The sequence below is a fragment of the Etheostoma cragini genome, chromosome 8 (genome assembly GCF_013103735.1).
Source record: "Etheostoma cragini isolate CJK2018 chromosome 8, CSU_Ecrag_1.0, whole genome shotgun sequence".
In the NCBI taxonomy this organism is placed as follows: Eukaryota; Metazoa; Chordata; class Actinopteri; order Perciformes; family Percidae; genus Etheostoma; species Etheostoma cragini.
This window is the reverse complement of record NC_048414.1, coordinates 4052535-4078352: the sequence shown is the minus strand read 5'-3', so window position 1 is coordinate 4078352 and position 25818 is coordinate 4052535. Positions and strand designations below refer to the sequence as shown.

The 25818-nt window shown below is 40.0% G+C and overlaps 1 protein-coding gene and 1 long non-coding RNA gene across 8 annotated transcripts in view; both read right to left on the bottom strand.

Annotated features, from left to right (window-relative positions):
* The window catches only part of kif21a (kinesin family member 21A), a 65299-nt gene that overhangs the window by 24727 nt on the left and 14754 nt on the right, over nt 1–25818 (bottom strand). For 3 of the 7 annotated variants that reach the window (XM_034879489.1, XM_034879490.1, XM_034879488.1), the window contains exons 1-2: nt 25029–25430; nt 2701–2923 (exon numbers count right to left, since the gene is read on the bottom strand). In XM_034879489.1, coding sequence (XP_034735380.1) covers nt 2701–2923; nt 25029–25072 — 267 coding nt within the window. In that variant the 5' untranslated portion in view covers nt 25073–25430. Of the gene's footprint in view, nt 1–2700; nt 2924–25028; nt 25432–25818 lie in introns of those variants that run through there. The other 4 variants (XM_034879485.1, XM_034879487.1, XM_034879486.1 and 1 more) reach the window with 3 other exon arrangements.
* Nucleotides 14575–15470, bottom strand: LOC117949334. The gene is made up of 3 exons (XR_004657675.1): nt 15432–15470; nt 15135–15136; nt 14575–14693 (listed from the first exon to the last, which is right to left on the bottom strand). It is a non-coding gene; the product is annotated as an uncharacterized LOC117949334 (long non-coding RNA).

Genomic DNA, 25818 nt, shown 5'->3' with positions numbered 1-25818 from the left:
TTCAGCCCAAAAAGGTGTGTGATGGGCCAGGCCAATCAAGTTCTTCTACACCAAACTGGGGAAAACTTATTTATAGAGCGTCTACCCCAAACTGAGGCCACTAAGTTATGTAAAAACACAACTGTCTAAAATATTCTGTGCTGTAGCATTAAGACTTTCCACTCTTGAAACTAAAGGGCCCTAACCATGAATGAGAGTCCATGATGGGACAGAAATGTCCACAAATGCTTCGGCACTGTAAAGGACACATTGTAAATCAGCTTTTAATACTGCTATACAAATAAGTATTATTATACCCTTACAGTTCGTCATATAGAGTTCTGATTGACTTACTTTTACTTTTGTTTTCCATCTATTTTAAAAGGGATTTTTTACTTTCTATAGATCCCAGAATGCCTTTTGACATCCTCTGAGATGAACTCTCATTTAGTTGGGGCCTATGCATGTAGTTGTAGAGTGAGTTTTTCCTGTAAAGAAAAAAGGGGACTATGTCTCTTTATTTAAAAGAGAATGTCGACTCATTCTGGCCAATCAAGTCTCAGTAAAGATATTATTCAACATTAACCCGCACTTTCCTTCACTCTTCAATTTTGAAATGTATTGCTTACATTCAAGACCCCTGCATAGACATGCTTCCAATTGGCATGTTATGTTTAGTATTGCAAAAAGAACAAACCAGTTTAAAAAGATTCCCACCAAATACCAAAGTCATTTTGAGAACGCAGAACATGTACTGTCTCCTCTATACATCGTTACTTTCTGTTTATATCTGCAACCCAACCGGGCAGAGTTGATGTGATGCAGCCGAGTATGTGGGTCTAAATCTAGATTAGTCCCCGTAAAGCCACAGAGGCAAACAGGTCTGATCCAGGCCAAACCAACAGCAGTCTGTGCTCTCCTGTGTTTCAGCAGTGACAGAAGCCGTTACTGGGCAGATATGGGTTAATATGGACGCACATTAAAGATGTATAACTGTCTAAAAAGGTGTGTGCGCGCTTCACTTCACTTTGAATTGTGTGAGTGCCATACAGCAGGAGCTCCGTCACCACGGAAACCTAAGAGGAGGTAAAGGAGAGGAGGGGGCGCTATGAGGCCCAAACCTGCATGTTATTTCCATGTGCTGAACTTGTAGGGCCGGGGGAGTGGAAGAGAAGGGGGAGTAACTGGAGAAAGAATGCACGGTATCCGTTAGTCTGCAGATTATTTTCTAAATGGATCATTTGATCTATGTAACATTTGAAAAGGTGAAACATGCCCAATGTGACATATTTAACTTGCCAATTCTTACTGACCAACAGTTCAAAAACCAAAGATTTACTACAATATAACACAAAGAAAGGTTTCATGTTGGCACTTGCAAAATGTAGTTATTTTTGCTTAAAACAATATTTAATAATCAATTATCAAAATTCTGTCAAAAGAGAAGTGCCACTGGATATTAACAAGAAATACCACTGTCCAAAATATTAATGTCACAGGATTAACACTAGTTTGTAATCCAATTTTTGGTTTTATTTTATATTTATCTATCATTTTCATTTTCCCAAATTTGGAAGTACAAGTACCACTAGTGGGTTCACTTCTCTACTGTACCGTTACTTCTGTGTACTCTTATTGCATGTTTATCCTCCTCTGCTGCCCTTCCTGGGCCTCTCTTTCCTTTTATAATTGCATGGTCTAAGGATAGAGGGTGTTGTATAAACTGTAAAGCCCTCTGAGAAAAATTGTGATTTGGGGTTTATTAACAAATGTAATAAACAATATGTATTTTTATACATTTTTAATGATTGTTAAAACAGAAAGCTCATTGTGAAAGCTCATTGTGGGACTGGGTCTAGTGGCTGTGATTCTGCACCAAGGCTAACTTTTGGGCAAGAGACTTCAGATATGGTTTAAAGGGACCATTAAGGTCTATAGAAAAGCATCCAAAGAACACCATGTCATGGGACCTTTAAAGCAACACTATGTAACTTTTCCCACTCCAGTCCCCCTACAGTTTGGAAGCGGTATTGCCCCATTATGTCTCATTGGAACTACCGATCTGCTACCTGATCTGGCAAATTTGCATAGTGTGGTTATAGCCAGTAGAGAGCCGCAAAGCAAATGCAGAAGTGCCGTTTACCCTGTTATGTGTTGATAAACCACTGAAACAATTTTGGAATTAAAAAAAAAAAAAAAAAAAAAAAAAAAGTATAAACGTTCTCTAGTAGTGCTTTAAAGCCAGCAGTTAGTTTCTCTCAGTATAAAGACTAGAAACAGGGGTAAGAACTATCCTGGCTCTGTCTAAATGTTAAAATCTGACTACCAGTATATCTATTTAACACGTTATATGATACGTAGGCAGGTTTTCTTTATCTACAGACAGCCATGCTAGCTGTTTCCAGTCTTTTTGCTAGGCTAAACTAAATGCCTCCAACAAGAACGGTATTTCGTTGCCTTGTACTTGTACATGTGTAATGACAATAAAGTTATCCATCTAAGATTCCTTCAAAACTATGGTTATACGGTTCAAATTCCCCAACAGAAGTCTCCACTGGTCTCCTTTTCCCCAAAGACCAACACTCCCCACCTCTTAAACACCCCTTATCTTTCTATCCTCAGACATACAAATGCACAGAGCCAATTTCCCTACGTACATTCACCCGGCTAGAAAGCTCCACTATCAGCACGACAGCTGTGACACAGAGGACAAAGACTCGCCTGTCCGTATGCAAAGACGGTGGCGTTGTAGCCCTCAAAACAGCCTTCAATCAGCTTCTCCGTGCAGGCTGCGTAGATGGTGTCCTGCTGGGAGTCCATGTCAAACATGTAGTCGTAGGTGAAGGACTTGTCTTTCCCCAGGATCACCTGAGGCTCCCCGGGCATCACATACGTACAGATGTGACATCCCTCTATCTTCTCCCTGGCCAGCTGAGGGCGGATCCTACCGAAAAAAAAACACAGAAAAAAAAAAAAGAGATGAGAGCTTGTTGAGGTACACAGGTACACTTGATTAGGTACACTTAAAATGTAATGCAAGATCTGCAACAAAGTCTACCTTTACAAAGCTTATAATGGCCAGTTTTGGTTAAAGCTTTTCAGAGAAATGTTAATTTAATGGTGTGTTAATTAATGCAGAAGTAGTTAGCCCTGGACTGCATCATATTGATGTGTTTTTAATATTCTTCCCCTTCAATTAACAGTTGCCAAGAGTTGCTTTGTTACGCTACATGTCGTTTAGCAGACGCTTTTATCCAAAGCGACATCAGAGGCCTATGGAGCAACTAGGGGTTAAGCATCTTGCTCAGGGACACATTGGTTGATGTAGAAAAGTGGGAATCAAACCTAGATCTCCCGCACCAAAGGCATGTGTTATAACCACTGCGCCATCACCACCCCATGTTCAAGGGCACACCAACAGGATGCACATTTACTGTAGCTGCTAACAAGTACAGTGGTTGCTGTGGGCAACGAACCTGTGAATCACACCCCAATCTTTCTAACAGTGTTGCTGAATAAGTTAGCACAATCAGGGAGCTGCTTAATTAAGCAGTAAGCTGGAGACAGAACATGGTAATTTAAGCACTGCATTTGCATATTTTTGACACCCGGCCATTAATATGGTAGCTCAATTCTAGTGCAAAAGAAAAAGATAAAAGGAAAGAAACAACCAAAGAAAAAAGGTACACATAAGAAAAAAGAAAAAGAAAAATATGCACAGAGAATAAGGAGTTCACGATAGTACCGGTATAATTTTTAGTGCTGTCAGTTTAAGGCGTTACTAACGGCATTAACGCAAACCCATTTTAATGACATCAATTTTTTTTTATCGCAAGATTAACGTTCTTTTTAGTCTAGCAAACTTTGTAGTTTATGTAGTTTTACGTAATGGACGCCAATAAGATTCTGGAGGGAAAGTCTATTTTTTAAAAGTTGCCAAATGGTTGATCCGTGTGTTTTGTCGTCGTGACCTGAGCCATCATCGCAGCACGTCCAGTCTGAAATCCCACTTGATGGCCAAGCACACAGCTGATGCCATTGCCCCCCATCAAAGTATTTTTTTCACCCTTTTATTGATGGACAGTGTTATATGTACAGTTCAGTTGATGATGAGTGCTGCACCAGTGCAAACACTTGAGTTCAGTCCAGTGCCTGCAGAGCAGTCCAGGTCAGTATTTGGGAAACAAACCCTCTTTAAGATCTAAATTGTGAAACTGTTATCCCAAGATCCATGTTATTTTGACCGTCATAAATCACAGAAACATACTGAACTTGTTTCTGTAATTGCAAACATTTTCATCTGCTGCAGATGTGTTTTTTGTACAGTGAAAGACAGCAGGGTCAACATTTTAATCTGAACCAATACTTTGTCCCATAAAACCTGCCAGCTGGGTTAATATGTACTCGTTTTCTGTACTTTTGGCCTGAATGACTGAAATCTGGCAGGGATTAACTAGTTTAATGTGGATGTGAGAGTGGAAGACGATCGTCAAGTGATCATTTATTTGAGCATTTTATATGACTCTCACCCCCCACAACAGTTATAAAAACGTATGTAAAACAATACCATAGTTATACTGAAATAGTGACATTACATTTTAGGAATGTGTGAATCAAAAGCCATTTTAAAAGACTACCAGCTCCAAATCAGCATTATTGTTTGGGGAAAAAAAACATCAATATGATGTTATTTTTTTCATTTTACACAATGCTATATTAAGGATTTTAAAACTAACAATTTTTTTATTGAAGTTATTGTTTTGATGTATGTAAAGCATAATATAAGGAACACAGTCCATTGCACTGAGTTGGTCATTTTAATTTGATTTTGACAAAAAATTGTCATATTGTTATACATAATATTGTAACTATATTTTGATAATTCATCCCTAACGTAAGATCTCCCTTCTTACTTTGAGAATGTTTAAGAAAAAGAGTTGCACATCCAATATTTATTATGCATGAGGAGAAGCTCATTGTCCTGAAAGAGTCTCCTTCAGAATGATCTTACACTGAAGGCGTAAGGCGACATTTATTGAATCAGAAGATCAAATAAATGGGTCAGACCGCTCAGGCCTTCCCCAGACTGGGAGTAAGTTAGAGAGTACAAAAATATAATTCATTTTCAGGAAAAGTAGTGACCGTGTTGATGTACTGATTCAATAAAAAATCTTCCAAGGTCGTGTGCAGGAATCCACAGACACACACACTTTTAACCTCATGCTCCGTTAAACATGCTCTAATGAAGTGGATATCAATCCTAAACTTCCATCACCAACACTTGATGTTGTGCCACGACATTAGGAACTAAATGAAGGAACTGGGTAAAGCAATTCATGTAATTTTACTGGTAGGAGAAAAGCAGCATCAGCATCTATGTTCTGCTCACATTGTGGTAAATTGTGACCAAGTGGACCAATCTTTCAGAAAGTTATCACTTTGTTGTTTAAAACCAACTCTCCTCGTAGGTCCAGCTCACTAACAAGCCTGGAAGAAAAGCACCTGACAGAGGTCCGGCCAGCCTCTCAGTACTGTGTGGATAAGGGCCTCGTTGTGCCTCCAAATACAGGGGAGAACAATGCTGTGAGGGGAGTACAGTGCGGCCATTGTGTCCGTCTGCGTGACACTGGATCCCAGCGCTGACAATAACGCCACGGCTGCAAGATTACACGGCTGGACGAAGGCGAGGGAGGAGAGGTAATGTCCTGCCTGGAGGTCATGTCTGCAAATAACTATACAAATCAACTCAGTGATTGGGGTAGAGGATGAAAGATTGTTGCTCACAATGTAAACTATTCTTTATTTCTACTAGTGGCTGTTTTTGGTAACACTCAGTCCTTCGAAGGTTAACAGTAGGCCTGCACGATTAATAGTTATAAAATCGCGATCTTGATTCACCCTCTTCACGATTTAATTTTTAAAGAACTTGGATTTCATGTTTGATTCTCATTTAATTTTACGAGCCGAGTGCATCACAAACGCTATTACTTTCTTGAGTTAATGAGTTTTAAACATAGACTGTATGAAATAGGTTTTAAAAATCCTCCCAATTCTCTCCCTTCTCTTCCCCTCTATGCTTACAGGCCTGGTGATGAGCAATGTGCAATAAGTGACCAAAAAAAAAAAAAAGTCTGTTTGGTAATGCCAATTTGTTTAGTTTTTTCTTGGTCAAAAAAAAAAAATCATGGCAGAGAATCCTGATATCAATTCTAAGCAAAATAAAAAACGTGATTCCTATTTTTCCTCAAATCGTGCAGGTCTAGTTAAGAGTATGTGTTGTTACATTGATTTTTAGGCTCCATTATGAAGTAGAAGCGGTTTGTAGCTAGTACAGCTAGTACAAAGACTAGTAGTTGGTTTGAATCTACAGTTACAGTTTTTATAAGAGTGCTGTGGTCAGACCACTTTGCACTTTGAGTACTCGACCAATCAGTACAAAGTTTGTTTAGGTTAAAGTACATTAGGTGCACGTCTGATTTCAGAGACTTACGTCTAGGGATGGCCCAATCATCTTTTTTACCTCGTTTTTGGCTCTGTTTGACTGTCAGCAGGATTACGAAAGAAAACTACTGGCCCGCTTTCCATGAAACTTGGTGGAAAGATGCAGCATGATCCTAGGAAGAAATCTTTCAACTTTAGAGCAGCTCCAAATCACAGGGTGGACACACAATTCATTTTCACTTTCGTTGATACTGCGAGATAGGACATGGTCGTGTTGGAGTTTTACGCTCTCCCAGAGCCCTTCTAGTTTATTTATGGAACTTATCTGGTTCACCTCTGCTAACATCATGAAAAGAAATAAACTTAAACCAGAAACTGGCATGAGCCCGACTGTCCTAAACGACAACAATAGTTTGATGTCATACAAGAAATAAGGGCAATGGAAAGGTTGGCTTTTGTTCTAGGTTTGAGAGGTCTGTGTACCAAAAGAGGGCAAAAGTGGGCACTTTACTTATAAATGCTCAGGGACACAGTGGTTGTTAGACTTATAAATATATATCAAGCATAAGGACATTGGTTCACAGCTTGGACTCAGTGGATAAAGCATTGACTTGAAATGTATTTTTATTTCCATTTTTTTATTTGGCTAACATCACCTTTTCCCACAGGAGTTTCCTTTTTTAGGTTTTTGTTTTTTCATACATTACTCACAAATTGAGGTGCCTGATCAGTAACAATGTACTGAATATTCAATAAAAACTCAAGTAAAAAAAGGAAAGGAAAGAAAATGAATAAACTTAAAGATTTAAGATGAAATGTTTCAGGAGGGGCTTACCAGCTCTGCTAAACAGTCTCCTGTAGTTCTGAAATGTCCTCTGTATAACTACCTAGCCTTCAGCTACACGTGAGAGTCGTTGGATGTTATAATCCTACATCCTAAGAATATAGCTAAACCCTGTGTAAACAAAACTACACAAAGAAACAGATCTCCTTAATGCTTCTCTGCACAGAGATGCTGTTCTATTGTTTGGATCTCACGGACTGTGTTAATGCACAATAAACACAATCCACAGTCATAAAAAAATCAATTACCTTCCATGACAAGTTCACAGGATTCAACCAATTACATGTTTCTGTGGATTGTAAGAGCATTTAAGAAATCTAATCCTTTCCTGTAACCACAAGTGGGGGGGTAGGGGGGGGGGTCTTTGTTTTGGATAATTTAGCACACTAATTGGGTGTGTAATCCTGTCTGTTACTCTCCCACAGAACGGTCACACCAGGGAATCTCATGGCATTACCAAATCTACTCTCTTCTCATCTACATGTACAGTCAGACTTCTTGCCGCACCATCAGGATTTTGCTGGAGATCGGTTTCTTATTAATGCAAACATTTAAATTAGATAGTTTTGCCTGAAATATTGACAATACAATTTGCCAATAATTCATTCCTTTTCAAACATCTATTTTTTAAGATTTAAATTACATTGTCAACTTTCAGATGTACTTCGTTGTATCATAATGATAATGAACATACTGTATTAAAAGACTTTGTTGTACAAATGAATGATATAAAGCACATAAGAAATAAATCAAGGTGAGTTTTTTCTTTTTTTGCCTTTTGAAAATTCAGTGTCATAAACCACACTAAATTATGCTCCATGGTCTGTTCATTTGTTGTAAGATAGTCGATTTCTTTTGTAAAAAAGCAAGCAAATAATACTATGTTGAAAAAGGAAATGAGGGGCTAAAGTTACAATGTAGGCATTGTGTGGATTTAGACAATTTGTGTTGGTAAAATGTCTGAATTTTGATAACAAAAACTATAAGAACCGGCTGAAATTGCAGCCGTTTCATAAGCATAACTTTAGAGCAATAGATCCCACTGATTATCTTCAATAATGCGTAATAAGTGCAGAGTACTGAGCAACAGGAGTGGTGACTCGTCTATTTCAGGGGCTCCGGAGTTTGAGTGTTACGAGGAGGAGCCAGGTCATAGTTCGGACGAGGGATAGGGTCAAAGGTCATGACGTAGAGCTGATGAGAGACCTGCTGTCTGGCCATGAGTAACGGATAGCCTGCTTCCCCCCCCCCCGTACTCAATAAATCATCAACGGAAGGGTAAAGGATGTAGAAGTGTGAGAGAGCTCCGTTCACCTTCATCTACAGTTCTTAACCAGTAAGTAAATTATTTTAATCTTGCAAAAAAAAAAAAAAAAAAAAAAGATTTAAGGATTTGGAACAGATAAACTGTATGTCACCAAATTCATAAATTCCAAAAAAAGTATTTAAAGAAATTATTAGTAGTCAGGAGAGTTATTCTGGTGATCATGTTTCCACAGAAAGACAAATAAATTAACAATTAACGCCAGATTCGCCACTTTCATATTATTTACTTTTTTGTCAAGCTTGTCATTTTATGCAAGTGCTTTTTATTCCACTTGCATAAAAGCATATCTGTCTACTAAATTAATTCTGTTGTTTCCATATACTGACTACAACTAGTACATAAATAAAAGCCCATTGCAATCACCAAACTGAGATAGAAATTTGATTTAAGAAGCCATACATTCAGGTCTACTTCATTTGTGTCTGCAGAGAAAGAGAGCCATGCTGCACAGAACCTGGCTACTGCTTAGATAGAGAGGAGGAGAAGAGAAAAAAAAAAGAGCTACCTTTGTTCATGCACACACACACAAGCCAAAAATCAAAGCCACGCACACACAAGCTGAAGCTCCAGTGGTCGCTGCAGACAGTTGAGTCAACAGGCCGGATCTTTATGTGGAAATTTGCTGAGAGCAGCAGAGCGGCTGCATGGGATGATGTCATCCGCCATTGGGCTGCCCACTCAACTTAAAGCAGAACTGTCCTTCATAGAGGAGACACAGTAGTATAATATTAAAACCGTAATATGGTTCATTGGCCAAAATACCATAAATCTCACTTAATTTGAAAAGAATAAAGATAGTTTGTTTATCAAAGCCTTCTTTCCAGCTATAAGGCCTGAAGCTGCTGTTTAATACCCTTCTTCCTACCTCGAGATACTTGCATTTAAGAATGGCAGACTCTTACAGTGACGTCTGGCTTTATACATCACAATATATATTTTATTCCATCTTTGCTTTCATTTTAAAACATCTCCACAGCACTTACACACAACATACACTCATTATGTATGTTAGCATCACACATAAACTGCACTATATTATACAGTACTATCCCATTCTTTTACTGCCATCATAGAAAACACCCTGCAAGAAATCACCTCTGCCTAACGGTGATTAGTGCAACAGAGCTCAAGAGCTCAAATGGCGGGTGCATAAGTTAATAGGGGAGGGGGGGTGGGGGAGATTGCAGGTTTAAAGAGAAAGACTTAACACTGTGGGAGCTGGAACGATATCTGGATTTCACTGTGATAGACTTAAAGCATGTGTGTATTTTGAGGCGAGCGAGGCACCTTACTGTGCACAAGCAGGACATTAACATGCAGAAGTGGATATTATTAATATACAGCTTGGTTTTCACAGCATATTTGAGGACTACTGCCTTTTGGCCACAGCCTCAAAACTGCCTGGCAATTTAGAGTGAAACATTTAACCGCAAGGAAGGATTGTGGAAAAGATGAACTGTGCTTTCTTTGGTGTGTGTAGTGTACTTTTCTGTATTTTGTCATCTGGGCTTATGTTTAGCACTTTTGTGAAAAACCATGTTTTGTTTAAAATCTTTTTTTAATTTAAAAACATTTGACCACATAAATAAAATAGAAAAACTGCCTGGCAACATAATTATTTTTTATTTTTTAAAGAAAGACAATTTTCAGCCCAAATACACATAATTTAAAAGAAAGCTCTGCAGGATAAAAGGCATAACAGAGATCCTCTGTAGCATCGGATGCTTACACACTGCCTTGCAGTACAATGATAGGGTACATTTTTAGTATCAGAAACACCACTAGAAGTGGTTTCATGCTCTGCCTATTCAGCCAGACAGGACCACCTACAGCACCAGACAAAGAGCTCAGAGCACTGTGCACTTAAACTGAACACCAAGCCACAGACGGGCGGCAAGAAAACCACACGCACACGCAAACTGTGCCACTGTCAAAAATACATCCATCACTGATAAAAGCTTGGACTTCCTATCTGTGGGGGTTCAATATTTACTAATAAATGTACCAATGTCTTTATGTCTGTGCAGCACTGAAACACTCTGTACTCTGCGTGACATAAAGGATGGGGTTGCTATGGTGACCGGTAATGGAATCGGAGAATTACAGTCATAATCCGATCCCAGTGGGATTTAAAGCTGGTCTGACTGCCTAAAAGATGCAAGGAGGAGGGGCACCAGAGAGAGACCCAGTCCCTTGGCATCCTGCCACCCGTCAGAGACGTCAGGATGAGGTTGAATTTGAAGTCATGGTTTGCTCTGTGCCTCCATCCTCGTGACTGACACAAGCCTCAGTAAGGGTTTATGATAGAATTATTCTTTACCCAAAGGGACAATTTGACCTCTTTGAAAGTGTAACCACCACTTAGCCAGGCCTTTAGACTCTGTTAAATTGTACAAAGCTGCCAACTCAGTATGGGTTAAACATTCAACTTGGTATAGAAGATATGAAATATTAATTAGCCCAAAACCAACTTAGAAAAGAGAGTTAGCTCCAGTTGAAGTGGAAAGACTTTTTTTTAGCATCTATGCTGCATCAATTAAGTCAATAAATAAAACAAAGAATAGCAAATTCTATTCAAAAAGTTTTAAATCACAATTTCTTTTAAATGGAAGCTGAGGAATATGTAGATTTGAACTGAGTCAATATAGCCCACAATCAGTTGTAGCAGTTGCTTTGTTTGCCTGAGCAGTGCACAGCACAGTCCTTAAACAAGTAAAAGCTTGTCCCTCTCCAAGGGGACAGACCGGGAGGAAACCTAACCCCCAACTCCTCAAATTCTTCCTGCAAAGATAAAATGACTAAAACCAAAACATTTCTGCACAGAAATATGATATTACTGAAAAATAAGGCTTGCCATTATTGCCCTACTTCCCCAACAGCTCAAGACTATAAAAAGAAAGGTTGATATTCTATGTCCTCATATACAAACAGGCTACCAAGCTTTCCCTGGACAGAGAGTTGAGACTTGGACTCAAAGTGAGACTTGACTGGTCTGAGGCTAGATTTACTAAAAGGTTTGAGATTTGAAAGAAAACATTCTATTCACCAGTTTTGACCTGGTACAATCCCAGAATAATAAATACATCCAATGACAGAAAGGCCTTGCATTGTCACACAATGGTAAATGGACTGCCTTTATAATGTATAATTTATCAGGCTGTGTATAACTGTTGCATATCTGCAACTTGTCTCTCTTGACTGAAATGCATCTATGCGTAAATCCTTTCAGCGAGAACTCACTCTTAATCAATGCTCCACCTAACTCGAATCAGCTGTTGGAGGCATTCCCCTTTCTGCTAAACCAATCAGAATCGTTACACAAATGGCAAGAGCCAATCACAGAGTCACAACCCTGCTTTAAATCTGTTTCTCCCTTTGCCATTCAGCTGTAATTGCAGGCAAGAGTTCAACCCTCCACCTCCCCTTCCACCCCCAGTCATCTATTCCAGCTGATCGGTCCAGAGCCTCCTTCGATCTGGTCTTGGGGCTCCTTTGTTGCCACTACCGGTGTCTAGATTCCATCTAGGGGTCTGATGGTTCTCTACGTCTAGATTGATACACAAAAGGAGTCTAATCACCAAAGACTTTGTAGATTTTATGTAAGCTGTACAATAAATCTTATTAGCACATCTGAAAACATGTCTCTCCTGATTGAAATGTCTTCAGCTGTCTTATAAATAAAGGCCATAAATACCCCAAAAATGATCTTACAAAAAAAAAAGAAAAAAAAAGACATGACTTGCCTTGCTGTCAAGGATTTGAGATATGAAACTTACTCTGCCAGACTTGAGGTAGACTTGCCACAAAATACAGGTCTGCACTCAAAACAAACTCTGGCGAGCTATAGCAAGAATAGGGACGGCATATCAAACTCAAATATGCTTTCTTGGAACACAATAAACTCATATCTTTAAATTGTTTTATCCATAGGTTTTATCTCCATAGACATGATTGTAACTAGGCGCGCTACAGCGAAACAGTAGATATAGAACAAAGTCATCACATTTTTTACACAAGGCCAGAGCTGGCAAAAACAAGACACACACCCAGGCCTCTGCCCCGGCACATTGCTGTGTTGTGTAATCTGCACACCAAGTTCATGGAGGCCAACACTGTACTGCCACTGACATAAGCTTATTGGTTGGCATACACATGGATGTCCCACTGATCCTGGAGCTTGTGAGCTTTTAGGAAAATGTGCTTTCAAAAACCAACGAGGCTGTGCAAAGTCCCTGTGGCACGCAGATAACGGCTTTACTGCTTCCTGCAGGTCAAGGGTCAAGAAGCAGACCAACCCATCATTACCAGGGGCGAGCAGAGGGGGGCAGAGGGGGGCAGAGGAGGGGAAGGTTAGGCAACAGGAGGTGTCAGTAAGGGATCTGTAGCTGTCGACATGCAGAGGAAAAACTAGCAGGCGGGCTGGAGTCAGTGATGGAGGGGAAATGTTTTCCCCTCAGTGGCACATTTTGGATGCACACAATGCATGCACCATTATTAACAAAGGGCTTTCTTTTGTTGGTCATATCTAATTCTGGATTTAGATAAGCCAACTTGCATGCCAAAAAACTGTTTTTGTTTATGAAGGTATAAAAGGTTAAATGTGCCGACTATTAAAATACTCAAATAGAGACCCGTACTAAAGATAACACCAGGCATTTTAAAATGTCAGTGCAACCTAAATGTAGTGTTTTATTAAACCTATTAAGAATTGTTTTGGGTCACAAGCAAAATGAAATGGTTTATTTTTATTGCGAAAAAAAAAAAAACTTCCTTTACATTATATTTGTTTTACTTAAATTCCTGAATAATCCTAACCCTGAAGTGTAAACGTTTGATCCAGACAATGTCTGGTGTAACTATGGCACAGAAAAGATAGCAGATTAGACCTTTTAAGTTCAAATGATCACATTACTTTAAAGTAATGGAACAGCGATATGTTTAAAGCCTCCTTCTTTTTCTAGCCTGCACTTTATTTGTGGACACATCAGTGTGCCATGAATGATCCATCCTTTTCAGGAGTGGAAACACTCATCTAAACGCACACTAAAAGGTGTGTTATTAAATTTGGATTATCGCGTACAACAAATAAACTCTTACTGCATACAGTTTTCCTGGCATCACGGATATATATATATATATATATATATATATATTAATAAGTAAAGCAACAGCTAGCAATCATCAGCAAATAGACCAGTAGACATGCACATGCTGATGCTGCAGAATAACAATTAGCAGCAACATACTATAAGTTTTCTCTGGTTGTTTAATTTTGCATGAGAATATTTACACAAATGTAAACATTGACATAAAATCATCCTGAACCGACATTGCTTACTCAGTTTTTGTTGAATAGTTTCACAGCCATTCATAGTTAGAAATGATCCAATATCATAAAGATATTGTTCAAAAAGTTTAATAAAAATAGGAAAAGTGAACAGTCCAAAAATAAAGCTGATTTACTTACTGCTGCAAAGGTGCCATTTTAATGGCGTGACGGTAGCAATGAGTGTTTATGATGCGGATGATGATATTAAAAAAATAAAAGAATAAATAAATAAGTAAATAAATAAAACTCAAACAATTCAATATCAATATTTACCCGATTCTTCTCGGACAATAGCTACAGAAACACAGTCTGCCATTTTAAGAGTTAGCCCAAACTAAAGAGATGGCAGTTCATGGGACAGGGAATAACATGCCACAAAGATCCCCGGCTGGATGGGAAAGGGGGCTTTGAGGTTCTTGGTTGGACCCCTTCACCACTTTTCTATCACTTCTTTTGTACACTACTGCAGCATTTAAAAGCAATTGTTTTTGCAATTGAATGGATGGGTCTGTCACCCTTTCCCTGGAAATCACTGCTAAGCCTGAATGAATTTAAAGTGCTCCGATTATGCTCATATTTAAGTTCATAGGTGTAATTGGAGGTTGTACCAGAATAGGTTTATGTGATTTTATTTTCAAAAAACAATATTTTTGATGTACTGCACATTGCTGCAGCTCCTCTTTTCACCCTGTGTGTTGAGCTCTCTGTTTTAGCGACAGAGTGAGGCATCGCACTTTTGTTGCATCTTTGTTGGGAGTCGCACATGCGCATGACTAGGTTAGCACAAATAACACCGGAAGTTTGACAGGTAACTTGTGAATTTCACCACAGGATCAATAAAGTCTCCTCTTAATCCACTTGAATGCATCAAAGACTATTCATAATACTTTGTATAATTAATATTATGATGCAAAGTAAGTAAAGTTATAAAAGATAGAAAAGTAAAATGTATAATAGGCAAGTAGGAGAAAATGAAAATACTCAATTGAAAGTATCTTACAGTTGTATTGAAGTACGGCATAGTTACTTTCCAAGGCTGGTAAAATGTATGATATTGTGTGTCGCAAGCCTAAAAATTAATTCCCGACCTGTTTCTATCTGTCAGCAGCTCGGTCACATGGCTGTCCGCGCCGACACGCTGTCACCTGTTGGGACCCAGATGTAGTCCGTACCGTCTCTGGCTCTTGCTGTGACCACGGAAACAGTGACGGGACAGCTTGCTTCAACATAGCGTAACAACACTTGAAAATAAAGTTCGTCTTTCAGATGAATCTGTCTCTGCAGTCATCTCAACCATCAAATACAGGAACAGGAAATAATACTCCCGCTTTTTTTTCTGTGGAGAATTTTTTTGCGTTGTTGGAGTATTCTTAAAATGCTTTGTAAATTGCATTACTAAGATTGTAACGGGTATAATATTACTGAAATGTAATTAGTAATGATATATTACTGCGTCACAGCAAAAGGAATATGTTACTGCAACTGTTACTTTTGTAACGCGTTACTCCCACCACTGCTAGCTAGTCAGTTGCAGAGTATGAGGAGAGCGTTATAACGTGTGTTACAAAGTGACAAGCGTTTGTCACAGACGTGAAGGCTGGACTACAGTAGAGCTGTTTGCAGCAGTCTGTGAACAGTGTTTCCTGTTGGAGATGTTAAGTCCCTTTGGGATGGACTTTGGACTTTTCACTTTGTAAAGTTATAAAGTGCACCAAAAGATAAATAGCACAATAAAGTAAAGGATAAAAAAAGCATATTATAAGCACTCTAAGTATTACGCGAGTGTTTAAATACTATTAGAGAAGAAGCTTTCAAAACTCACAAATAGTATTTTAAAAGATGTTTGAATGTGCACAAAATGTCTGTATTAGACATACAATTTCCCTACAAACCTATTGTATATGACTCTCAGTCACACTTGAATTTGTACTATGACACAAGTTTATTCCAGACCACTTGGCCACACAAAAATAAATACGTATATCCTCGTTTTAAAAAATAAATGCGAAGAAATAACAGTATGATGTATGTGGCTGCATGTAATGGACTCAAATATTCCACTTCACTGCCTGCTTAGCAGAGTCTGGACTGCAATGTCATTCAACATGTGGTGTTGACACAGGAGTCCCATCCCTGTGTCAACCGCGGGCCAGCGACAAAAGCTAGCCCTGAAAGCAAGCGCGCGAGCGTGTGTGTGTGTGTGTAGGACACATCAGCTTGCCGCCATCTGCAGCTTTCAAGGCAGCCAGATAGAAGATAATAGGTTAGGTAAACACATCAGCCGAGGTCGAGTAGAAGTCAGTTCAGCTATACAGTTAACCATTTGTCAGCTATACGATTTAATATCTCGCCCTTATTTGCCAGCAGAAAGATAGTCAACAACAAAACGTTTAATAAAGATACCACCCACGTTGAGCGTATGCACCTGCAGCAAAATTCTAATTACTAACACCTCATGAAAATGTAGATTCAGACAGCTGCTACATGATACCAGCAGGTGGTGAAGCAGGTCGTTTTCACACACTGAGTTCCGCGCTGTTTAATCCACGGCTGCATTTTAGGTGCAAGACTGTCTGACACGGATATATGGCTGGGCATCGAGAACCATTCCCTAATTGGAATTGTCTATAAAAAAAAAAATCACGATTCCAATATAATTATTTCTTTACGGGAATCGTTTGGAGGATTTTGGTTTCAAATCCGATCATCGCTTCATAGACACAAGTTGGAGTTTACATAAGCCCTCAGGCGCTTGTTGTGTTGCAGCCATGGAGTGCAGTAAGTGGCGCTCCAGTGTGGTTTTACTTTCTTTGAAAAAGCCCTGTAAAACTGCAACCCACCATTGAATCAAAATGAAAGGTTTCCCCTAATTGTGAAATAAGCCTGTGACCTATGTCAACTCCACACCTCAAATAATCGTAATCGAGAATAGTTAAGAACCGGGATCGTAATGAAGAATCGGAATCGTTAAAATCCAAACAATGCCCAACGTGTCTGACAATCTCAACGTAGAATAGATGTGAGAAGAACCCGTTGTATCATTCAAGTGGCTGCCAGTATGCTTGGGCCGATTGTATCATATTGTTCACATTTTTTGCATCGTTTTTAGCAAGCAGGTATTAAAGAGATTTTAACAAATGTTCTCTTAGAAAGCTCCTGGTGGAGCTGCATGTCCGCATGCTGGGCCCCGTTAATCAACTCGACAGACAAGTGAATTACAAACCCGATGGCTGTCTCTGTTCCATGGATCCGAGACTTTGCTCTGCACGCCACAAGTGTAGTTAGCGTTATGGTTATGATTTGGGTTGGGATATTAAAGATAAGATCATATTGTTAGACCGAACATGATGCTGGGATATTGTCACACCGAGCACACAAAGACACATGGACATAGATATTTAGAAGGGAGCCGTTGCTTGAATAGGAGACATTAAATAATCTATTTAGTGTTTTAATATTTAAAATTTAAGTTAAAAATCTTTTATAAGTGTTTATTCATGTAACTTTAACGGTATTGCTCGCAATGACAAGGCCGCCACCCCCTGGCGTTGAGATCACCCATTACCAATCTTGAGTTACCTCTTTTGGACGATATGAAAATAGAAACAATCTCCTAACCCTAGCTGCCTTAAAAGGCTGAAACTTTAGAATTTACCTTCTTCAGTCTCACCAGTTTCTAATTCTTTTTAAAATTACAACATTATGCAATTATGGCTAATTTCTCAAAATATCCTATAAAATGGAGCCACGGGTATCCTTGAGGAGCACTGAAACAACAAGTGAATCTGTAACAATTTTTTAAATTGATGAATCACGGAAGTCAATTGCCATTTAACAACTTTTCTTCTTTTCTTTTTTGGTTTTCGGCTGTTGGTCAGAGAAAACAAGCAATTTAAAGACTTGATGTCGGACTCTGGGTATTATTTGTGATATATTTAACATTTTATTGGTGTAATTATTCTTTATAATGTAACTAATTGCATGTTCCTGCCCCATCTGAGATGTTACCATTGAGTACAAAAAGGTTTTATCATACCGCCTCAATCAACCCATTTTTAATAAACTGGCTTGAAGACGCATCATCTAAATCAGGCCAGTGATGTCGGCGATACCACAGATAGAACGTCTAGTATCGCGGTTAATGGATCCAGCCTGACCAGCTCCCTGCCTGTTAACTGCAGGGACAGCCTCCTGACATAACAAGGTGTCAGCTCACTGTGCAAACAGAGCTATTTGTGACAGTGTGATGCCTATTTGTGACGTTCTGCTGGCAGTTTGATGATGGACGTAAAGTTAGATCCACATCCTATTTGTAGCACCAGATCCACATATAGACCCTCATCCATTTTAGCTGAGCCCCTTAACTGGTCGGATCTATACGGTCAGGGAGGAAAAAGGGAAGAGTGAGCACACAAACGGAGTTGTTCTGGAGTGGGGAAAAAAAGCAGGGAGGAAGAAAATGACAAAAAGGAGCAGAGTAGAAAGACAAAGGCATCAACATATTTGCATGGGTGTGGTGTACATGTAGGCACTATAATTACCTTTCAATCATTTTACATGACCAGCTTGTTTCCTAAGTGCTACATAATGAGGGGAGGAGGGAGGAAATCCATTCCTTGTCATAAACATGTCCACATGTGACTCCACAGTTAAAGGCTCTCTGCATCGGTGCAGATGCGTCTGGCAGAAATGCGCTGACTCCTTGGAGGTTGTGATATAGATAACTGAGTCTGCCAGCAAAGCCGCAGCCAGTCGTGAGTCTATTTTGGGGGAAGTTAAGTTTAAGTGTAGGCTATGCTTAGCATCGTCTTGGAATAGGAGAAACTTCTGTTTAGCAAAAGGGTGATGGCGGCGGGACCAAACTGTATTAGGGTTTGACTCAAATGACTGTGTTACAGGGCAGCCTGTCCCCATGATGGAAGTCAGGTACTAAAGATTCATTTCAACATCTGTTGCTGTATAGTCAAAACATTTCCCGCGAGATATCTTCAAACTGCTTGTTTTGTCTAACAGTTTAAATGTCAAATCAAAAGATATAAAACTGAAAAAATGTGGCTTAACATATAAGACACTGAAACCCAAAAATGCTTGGCATCTTTGGTTGTTAGCTTTTTCTGATGGTTGACTAACAAATTCATTGAGTTATTGTTCAAGTAAAGAATTTGTAAATGCCGGTATATCAAATGAAATATTTTTAGGTCGTGGATTGTTGGGTTTGACAAAGCAAACCAAAGATGTTCCCTCAAGCTCTGGATGTTTGCAAAAGAACATTTGTCTCTTTTTTTTGACAGACTAAACAGGGACTTCAAGTATTACAGCTGCACTTTTGACACTTTAAGCAAATCACCTGAAGGCTTAGTTACAGCTAAAGAGAGCATATACATACATACATACATACATACATACATATACTATATATTGAGTATATCCACTCTAATGGCAACACTATGAAATAATACTGAATAAAAACCAAAGTGATGTAGTTTAACTTCCACTGTAATGAGCGGAGAAACACACACTCCTTCAACTAGTGCTGCAGGCAAAGTAGGTGTTATTCATAGCTTCTGTCTGGTTAACTTGGCTAACACTTAAAAGACAAGCGGCATGTGTAGAGAAGTAATACAGTACAGCGCAATGCAAGCTCCCCTTCAGGCCGATTCTTCACTAAAACGATGTGGATCACAGCACGACGATTCAGAGCTGGACGCCAACAACAAAGGTCACAGCCAACGCTCAACACTCCGGGCAAAACCAAAAAGAATAATCCAGTCTCTGTGGTGGTGGTGTGGACGATTTAAAAAGAAAGAAAAAACCCTATTATTTACAATAGAGTCAGGCTATACCTGAAGCTGAATGTTCCAAGTGGAATCACATTTTGCAGTTTGGATTCATGTTTTAAATATTTTGCGTTAGTCGGGTTATCAGTCCACATGTAACAACTGTGAATACATTTTTTTAATAACTTAAACAGAGAAAAAGCAGCAAATCCTCACATTTCAGAAGCTGAAATTAGGTAATGTTCTGGATTTTTGTTTGACTTCCTCTATTAATTATCAAAATCACTGCTGATTGATTCTGGTTCCAGCTCTACTGCAGTTAAAGGGCTTACCTAAAAGAATTGGACACTGGTGCTGTTCCACCATACCCTAATACTATTCCACATTCACACGGATTGTTAAATGCATATTCATCTGCTAATTTAGGATATACAGCACTGCAGAAAACCGGATTTTGAAAATGGCATTTTCGTCATATCGTGCAATTCTGGGAAGTTAAGCACTGTAGAAATTAATGTTGGTTCCGTTCAGACTGATTTTTTGTGACTATATGAAACTGTTAACTGTGTGTTTCATATGGTCTGTCAGAGTTCTCATCCCCCCTTTTTACTTTCAGCAGGTGTTTAACACTAAGTATTAAACTTAAAGAAGCTCTCAGTGTGAACATATGTGTCCACACACACACACGCGCAAACACGCACGCACGTCAGTGTCAAACTCCTGACAGACTGGCTTGGCTCAGTGAATGAGAACAAAGCGTTAGGTCTGGGGAGGCTTTAGACCCGTGGGGGCTTTTGTGTTTGCATGGTGATGCCATGGGTAACAAACACACATCTCAACGTCTCGTATCCAAGCTCCCACTGGTCCTCTGCCAGTCCTCTACTGGTCCTGCCCATGTTGCTTGTATTTTTTTGTGTTCAAATAACTATCCTACCCTTACATTTTGTTTAAAATTTTATTTTATAAAAATAAAATACAAAAGGTAAACCATGATAATTCATCCAACAAAAACCTGGCCAATTGTCACGTTTTTTGTAGACATACTTTGAATTTAAAATGAGCATATTTGTGCTAAATTGAACTTTGAGGAAACCTGTGCTTTTCCCCATGTTTCTTTTGTCATTCCGCAACCCACTTATCTTCTTAGCTGAGAGGCCCCGCGCCTGCTGTTGTCAGCTGTTGTCTCGTCATCTGAGTTAAGGCCTGGTCATTAAGTAGTAGCAGATATCTGCTCTAATTGTGCAGCTCATTTTAACACGCTTTTACTACCACAGTCAACCCTATCTCTACAGTTGGCTTGTGAGCTACAACCTGAGGCTTAGACTTAGCCACTTATACCAGTTGCTGCATGCCTCCATGTCAATACATTAAAGTAAGCCTGCAACATAAGCCTTAAGAGGTTTAGGGACCCATTTAATTTCTTTATCGTCATTTTTATGCCCTACAGCTGAGAATCAAAATCAAGTTCTTACAGGGGGGAAAGAATAAGGAAGAGACTGACTTTTCATGATGCGATACGCCATTTGATTGTCAAGGCTACTTCATGTTATTGAGTTGTTAATGGGCTTGGCAACAGCAACCAAATTGCAAAGTTATTACAGCAGATAAACAGAGACCAAGTCACTCCCTCTCGCTTTGATCTGCACTGCTCATGTGACACCGCCTTGAAAATAAATGATTGCTACTTCATACAGTATTTGTTGTTTGCAGTAAATACCCCAACCAGGCAGGTTTAACAAGTCCTCAGTTGCACCAGGGCCCTTCCCCTCAATGTACACTTACCATTTAAGACTAACTATTCTGGCGTCTTGCACTGTGCAAATAAGCCCACTACAATAGAACCTATATACTGAGGTGTACTGGGTTTCTCAATGCACCATCAGCGCTCAGCCTTTCTGTGCATGGATAAACTCATACTATGGATACATATGTAAGTTGAAATCAAATGCTTTGAACGCTGTTTTCCCTATGTGGAAGTTTAAAAGAACAGGACGGCCACTGTTGAGATAAGCTTGGGTCTTAAACCGATTAAACAACCTCAAGTGGACCCCTCATTCCGTCAGCAACCCTGTTTAAGGTACTATGCAATCCGGGATCAAGCATTATGGCTTAAACTGAACATTGCATTCACTGGTCTCCAAGATAAGCTCAACATGTTTTCCATTACATTTAAAGCACCAAAGATTCTTTTGTACCTTAAAATAATGTTTCCAAAATTGTTTGTGGTTCATCAACTCGTAACAGGGCGAACGATCCTTCTGCTATTGCTTTGCAGTTCTCTACCAGTTACAACCGCACTATGCAAGTTTGCCAGATCGGGTACCGGATCGGTGGTTCAAATGAGACAACTCTGCTTCCTACCTGTAGGGGGACCGAAGAAAAGTGCTTTGGTGTTGCTTTAAGCCATTTTGTTGCCACACACTTACCCCTGCATAGTGAGCATACCCAAATATGTTGTAGCTCGTTGGGTTTATTTGGTTTTGAAGCAGCTGAGCGAATGTACTGTCACACCCAATTTGAACTGGTTGTGCACGTGCTAGGTGAGACTTGTCAACAGTTAGTAGGAGTTAAAACATGCAACGCAAACCTACCGCTAGAGCTGTGTGTCTTAGATGGGAAAAAGCTGTGTAAACCCAATTATACTGATTACAAGCCTGGTTTAACAGGCATTATTATATCCTGAATGCTTCAAAAGTATAGATTAGTCAAGTCCTAAAACCTAAAATGTATTATTGAGAAAGATCAACTGTGCTTCTCTTGGTATGTCTCATAAAAATAACTAGTTTTACACAGGACAGAGTGAAATGGACTGTACCGTGCTAAAAGGTGTAATTTTAGTTCTTGGGACCACAACACAGAACATCCACCTCTTACTGGCTGAATGCTTTCCACACTTTTACTGCAATTTGCACCATCTTAGAAAGAGTCTTTTAGAAAGTGCTAGTCATTTTGAACAGACACTTATGTCCAGTTTGGACAAGCATGTGTGTCTGTGTGTGTGTGTGAGTATTTAGTTAGTGGGCAGAATTAGTTTAGCAGTTTCTGTATCAGATGTAGGGTAAGAAACTGGCTTTTTGTATGAGTTATTTTGCTTCATACACTCAAGAGTTGTTAAATTTGAGACAATGTTTGAGGTAGGTTAATAATTCAATATTTATTTTGTATTCTATAGATCCAGTCCTGTGCAACAATACTACAAATTGTAGCCTCAAGTTGTCCGAAAGAAATGAGTTAAACACCACAGTAGTCACAACATAAACAGACCTTTCACAGTCTGGCAGTATAAATTGCCAGGTTGTTATCAGTTGTATTTTTATGGTCCCTTAGTGCTACCACTAGAAGGTTTCTTTCCACTAACTGTGCAGCTTCAGAGGGACAAACAAAAAAGGCATGTCTCACCTGCTAGAGACACCTGACTGTATTATGTGGCAGACACTGCCACAGGCCGATACTCTGCCACACTGGCCACACTAGTAATAGATATCATTGATTTGTGATTTGCAGATCACTCCAGGACCTGTTCAGTAATGAATCGAAATTCATCTTGGTCGAATCACTTTCCCCCATCGATGCATTTTCTATCCTGCGTCAGTTAGGCAGCCTGGTGATTTCATGCAACCCCCTGGATGACTTTCGCCCCGTTCCTCAAAACAAACTGATATCTGTTGACATAGTTGGTTTTGACATTGGAGTCTCTCTTTTACAATGGATTTCTCCCTGTATGAATGATAAAGGTTGACCCAAAATGGTAGCCAGGAAATCCAGGAACAAATCCAAAAGATTAAGGGTCTGGCATTGAGTAATGAAAGTCTCACACCTTGAGGGGCCGCACCAAGCGTGCATTTAAAAATCTCACTGCACACAATTGAATAACACTACAACCAATCACAACAACAACACACAGGGTGACATATCCAGAGCCCCATGCGCTTAGCTACCAGCGGAGCTAACTGGTAGATTAAACTGTTGTCATCTGTTCAGCTCGCCTCTGGCCCGCCTATATCAGATACATATGTCCGATGTGATTGGTGCAGCTCGGCTACAACGGCATAGTTAATGAGCAGCGTTACTCTATGCCTGAGTAACTCGCTGAGCAAATTCAAATTGTGCTCTTGCGAGAACTCTGGATTTCCAGGGTACCAAAATGGCATCTCTAGATAGAACCCAATTAAGCATTTTCTGCTAAAACACGTTAGAATATGGTGATGTTTAGTTAGTTGTTTGATTCTCAGAAAAGCAGCATCACCAACATGCAGATGTGGATTTCCTCCCTTCAAAATGGGAAATGGAATCAGGAAGCTCTGGAAAAACTTGCTCCACACGCATACAAGATGATGCACTTTTGTTAACAAGTGCACATGAGGTTGAGTATTAGACACAAATTAGCAAATCCAAGCATGGACAAGATGGAAAACAAACGGATACAGAAGAAAGAGACAAGATTAATGCAACAATACAGCCATTATCTATCACTTCATAATTATCAAAATGTCCCTGAATGGCCTTGAGTGCTAGCTACTGAGAGACGACTGGTTTCCCATTATGCCACTGTCATTGTGCCACCTCACCAGCTGGGTGGGAGCGGCCTACTTCAGCACAATAGTGCATTAAGCGTATGTACTTGGAGGAAAGGAAGTCTCTTTTCTGATATATCAAACATGTCTACGATTCTAACAGGCTTGAATCACTAGAGCCATGCCTGGGCTGTCTACAAACAGAGCAGACTGGACAGCGTTACCCAAGCTGCACTGAACGGCCCACTGGCCTTCCTCAAACCTGGCTGTCAGTGAAGCTCTTCTTTCATCGACTATCTGTCTCTCTGCAGGAGGCTTTGAGGAGAGGCCAGGCTTTAGGAGACACACTGGCTGATTGTCTCTCTCCCACCCTGTCTCTCTCCATCTTTCTCTAATAGCTCAGCCCTTACTATAGAGGATTTCATCCCTCTTCGTGTATGCCAAAGTGTGCTGGAGACACGTGTGTGTGCACCTGTGCAATATGTGTGATCCACAGAAAACATACTGTGCATCACACTTTGTGAAACTTCAAATGTTAGCAGAGGTAGACCACAAAACAGACCGAAAATCTGTCAAGAAAAGCCGGTGGCAGCATGAAGAGGTGCCCCGCTGGAACTGGGTCACCGTGATAAAATTAAATGAGGCTGATCATTTATAGATATAGTGAGTGTGCGTGTGTGTGTGTATCAGATGCTGTTGTTGACCTGCAGGTGTTTTGTAGGCCCACGGCACTGACTGACAGGTGGCACCGGGCAATTAAGACCCAGCTACGCATGTAGCGTTGATGGACAATTTAAAAGAAATGTTTTGGACTTACCTCAGTGCCACACGGACTGAGCTATCGTCCTGCCCAGAAGTCATGATTCCTTAACAATACTCGATTGAAAAAGAACAAAAAAACGGTTTTATCTGTCTTGGCTCCTTGCCCTGGCAAAAGAGTGAGGAAAAAAGAACTGCACTCCCGGGCAGGCGAGCGGACCGAGCCACAGAGCTGTTCACTTCGACTTCAGCGGCGCCATTGCAAAACAAACGAAACATATGTGAACGGTGTTTTTAACCATGACATCAGCGCGGGGAGGTGAGGCGGTGTGTCCGCATGTCACGTCTACGTGCACCGCATCTCTGCGCAGTTTGGCTCGGATGCTTCAGCTCCGGCTCGAGCCCACATGCAGACTGCTGCTGCTAGGTGACCCACTGCCGCGCGCGCATACGTCAACACACACACACACACACACATACAAAAATGCACACACGCGCAGCCGTGCCTCTCTTCTGCTGCCCGTTTACGCACTTGGGAGGGAGCCGCAATGCGTCAGCAAGCCACGCCCTCTCCTGGGAAAACGGCTGCGATATGACGTCATAACAAGGGGGTTTATTCACATTTTTGTATCAAATCAGAAATAAACTTTTTGTAAAGATTGAAATGCATAATCACGTGATTTAGGTTGCTCTATACAGTTAATTGCACAATCAACCTACAAACATGATACATTTGATCTATATCAGGTCAATTCCTCTGACTATATCAATCAAAATTATGCTTTAAGTGTTTAAAAAGATGAAAAGTGAGCTGCCAAATGTAACAAAGTCTCTGCAGCACTTTGGGT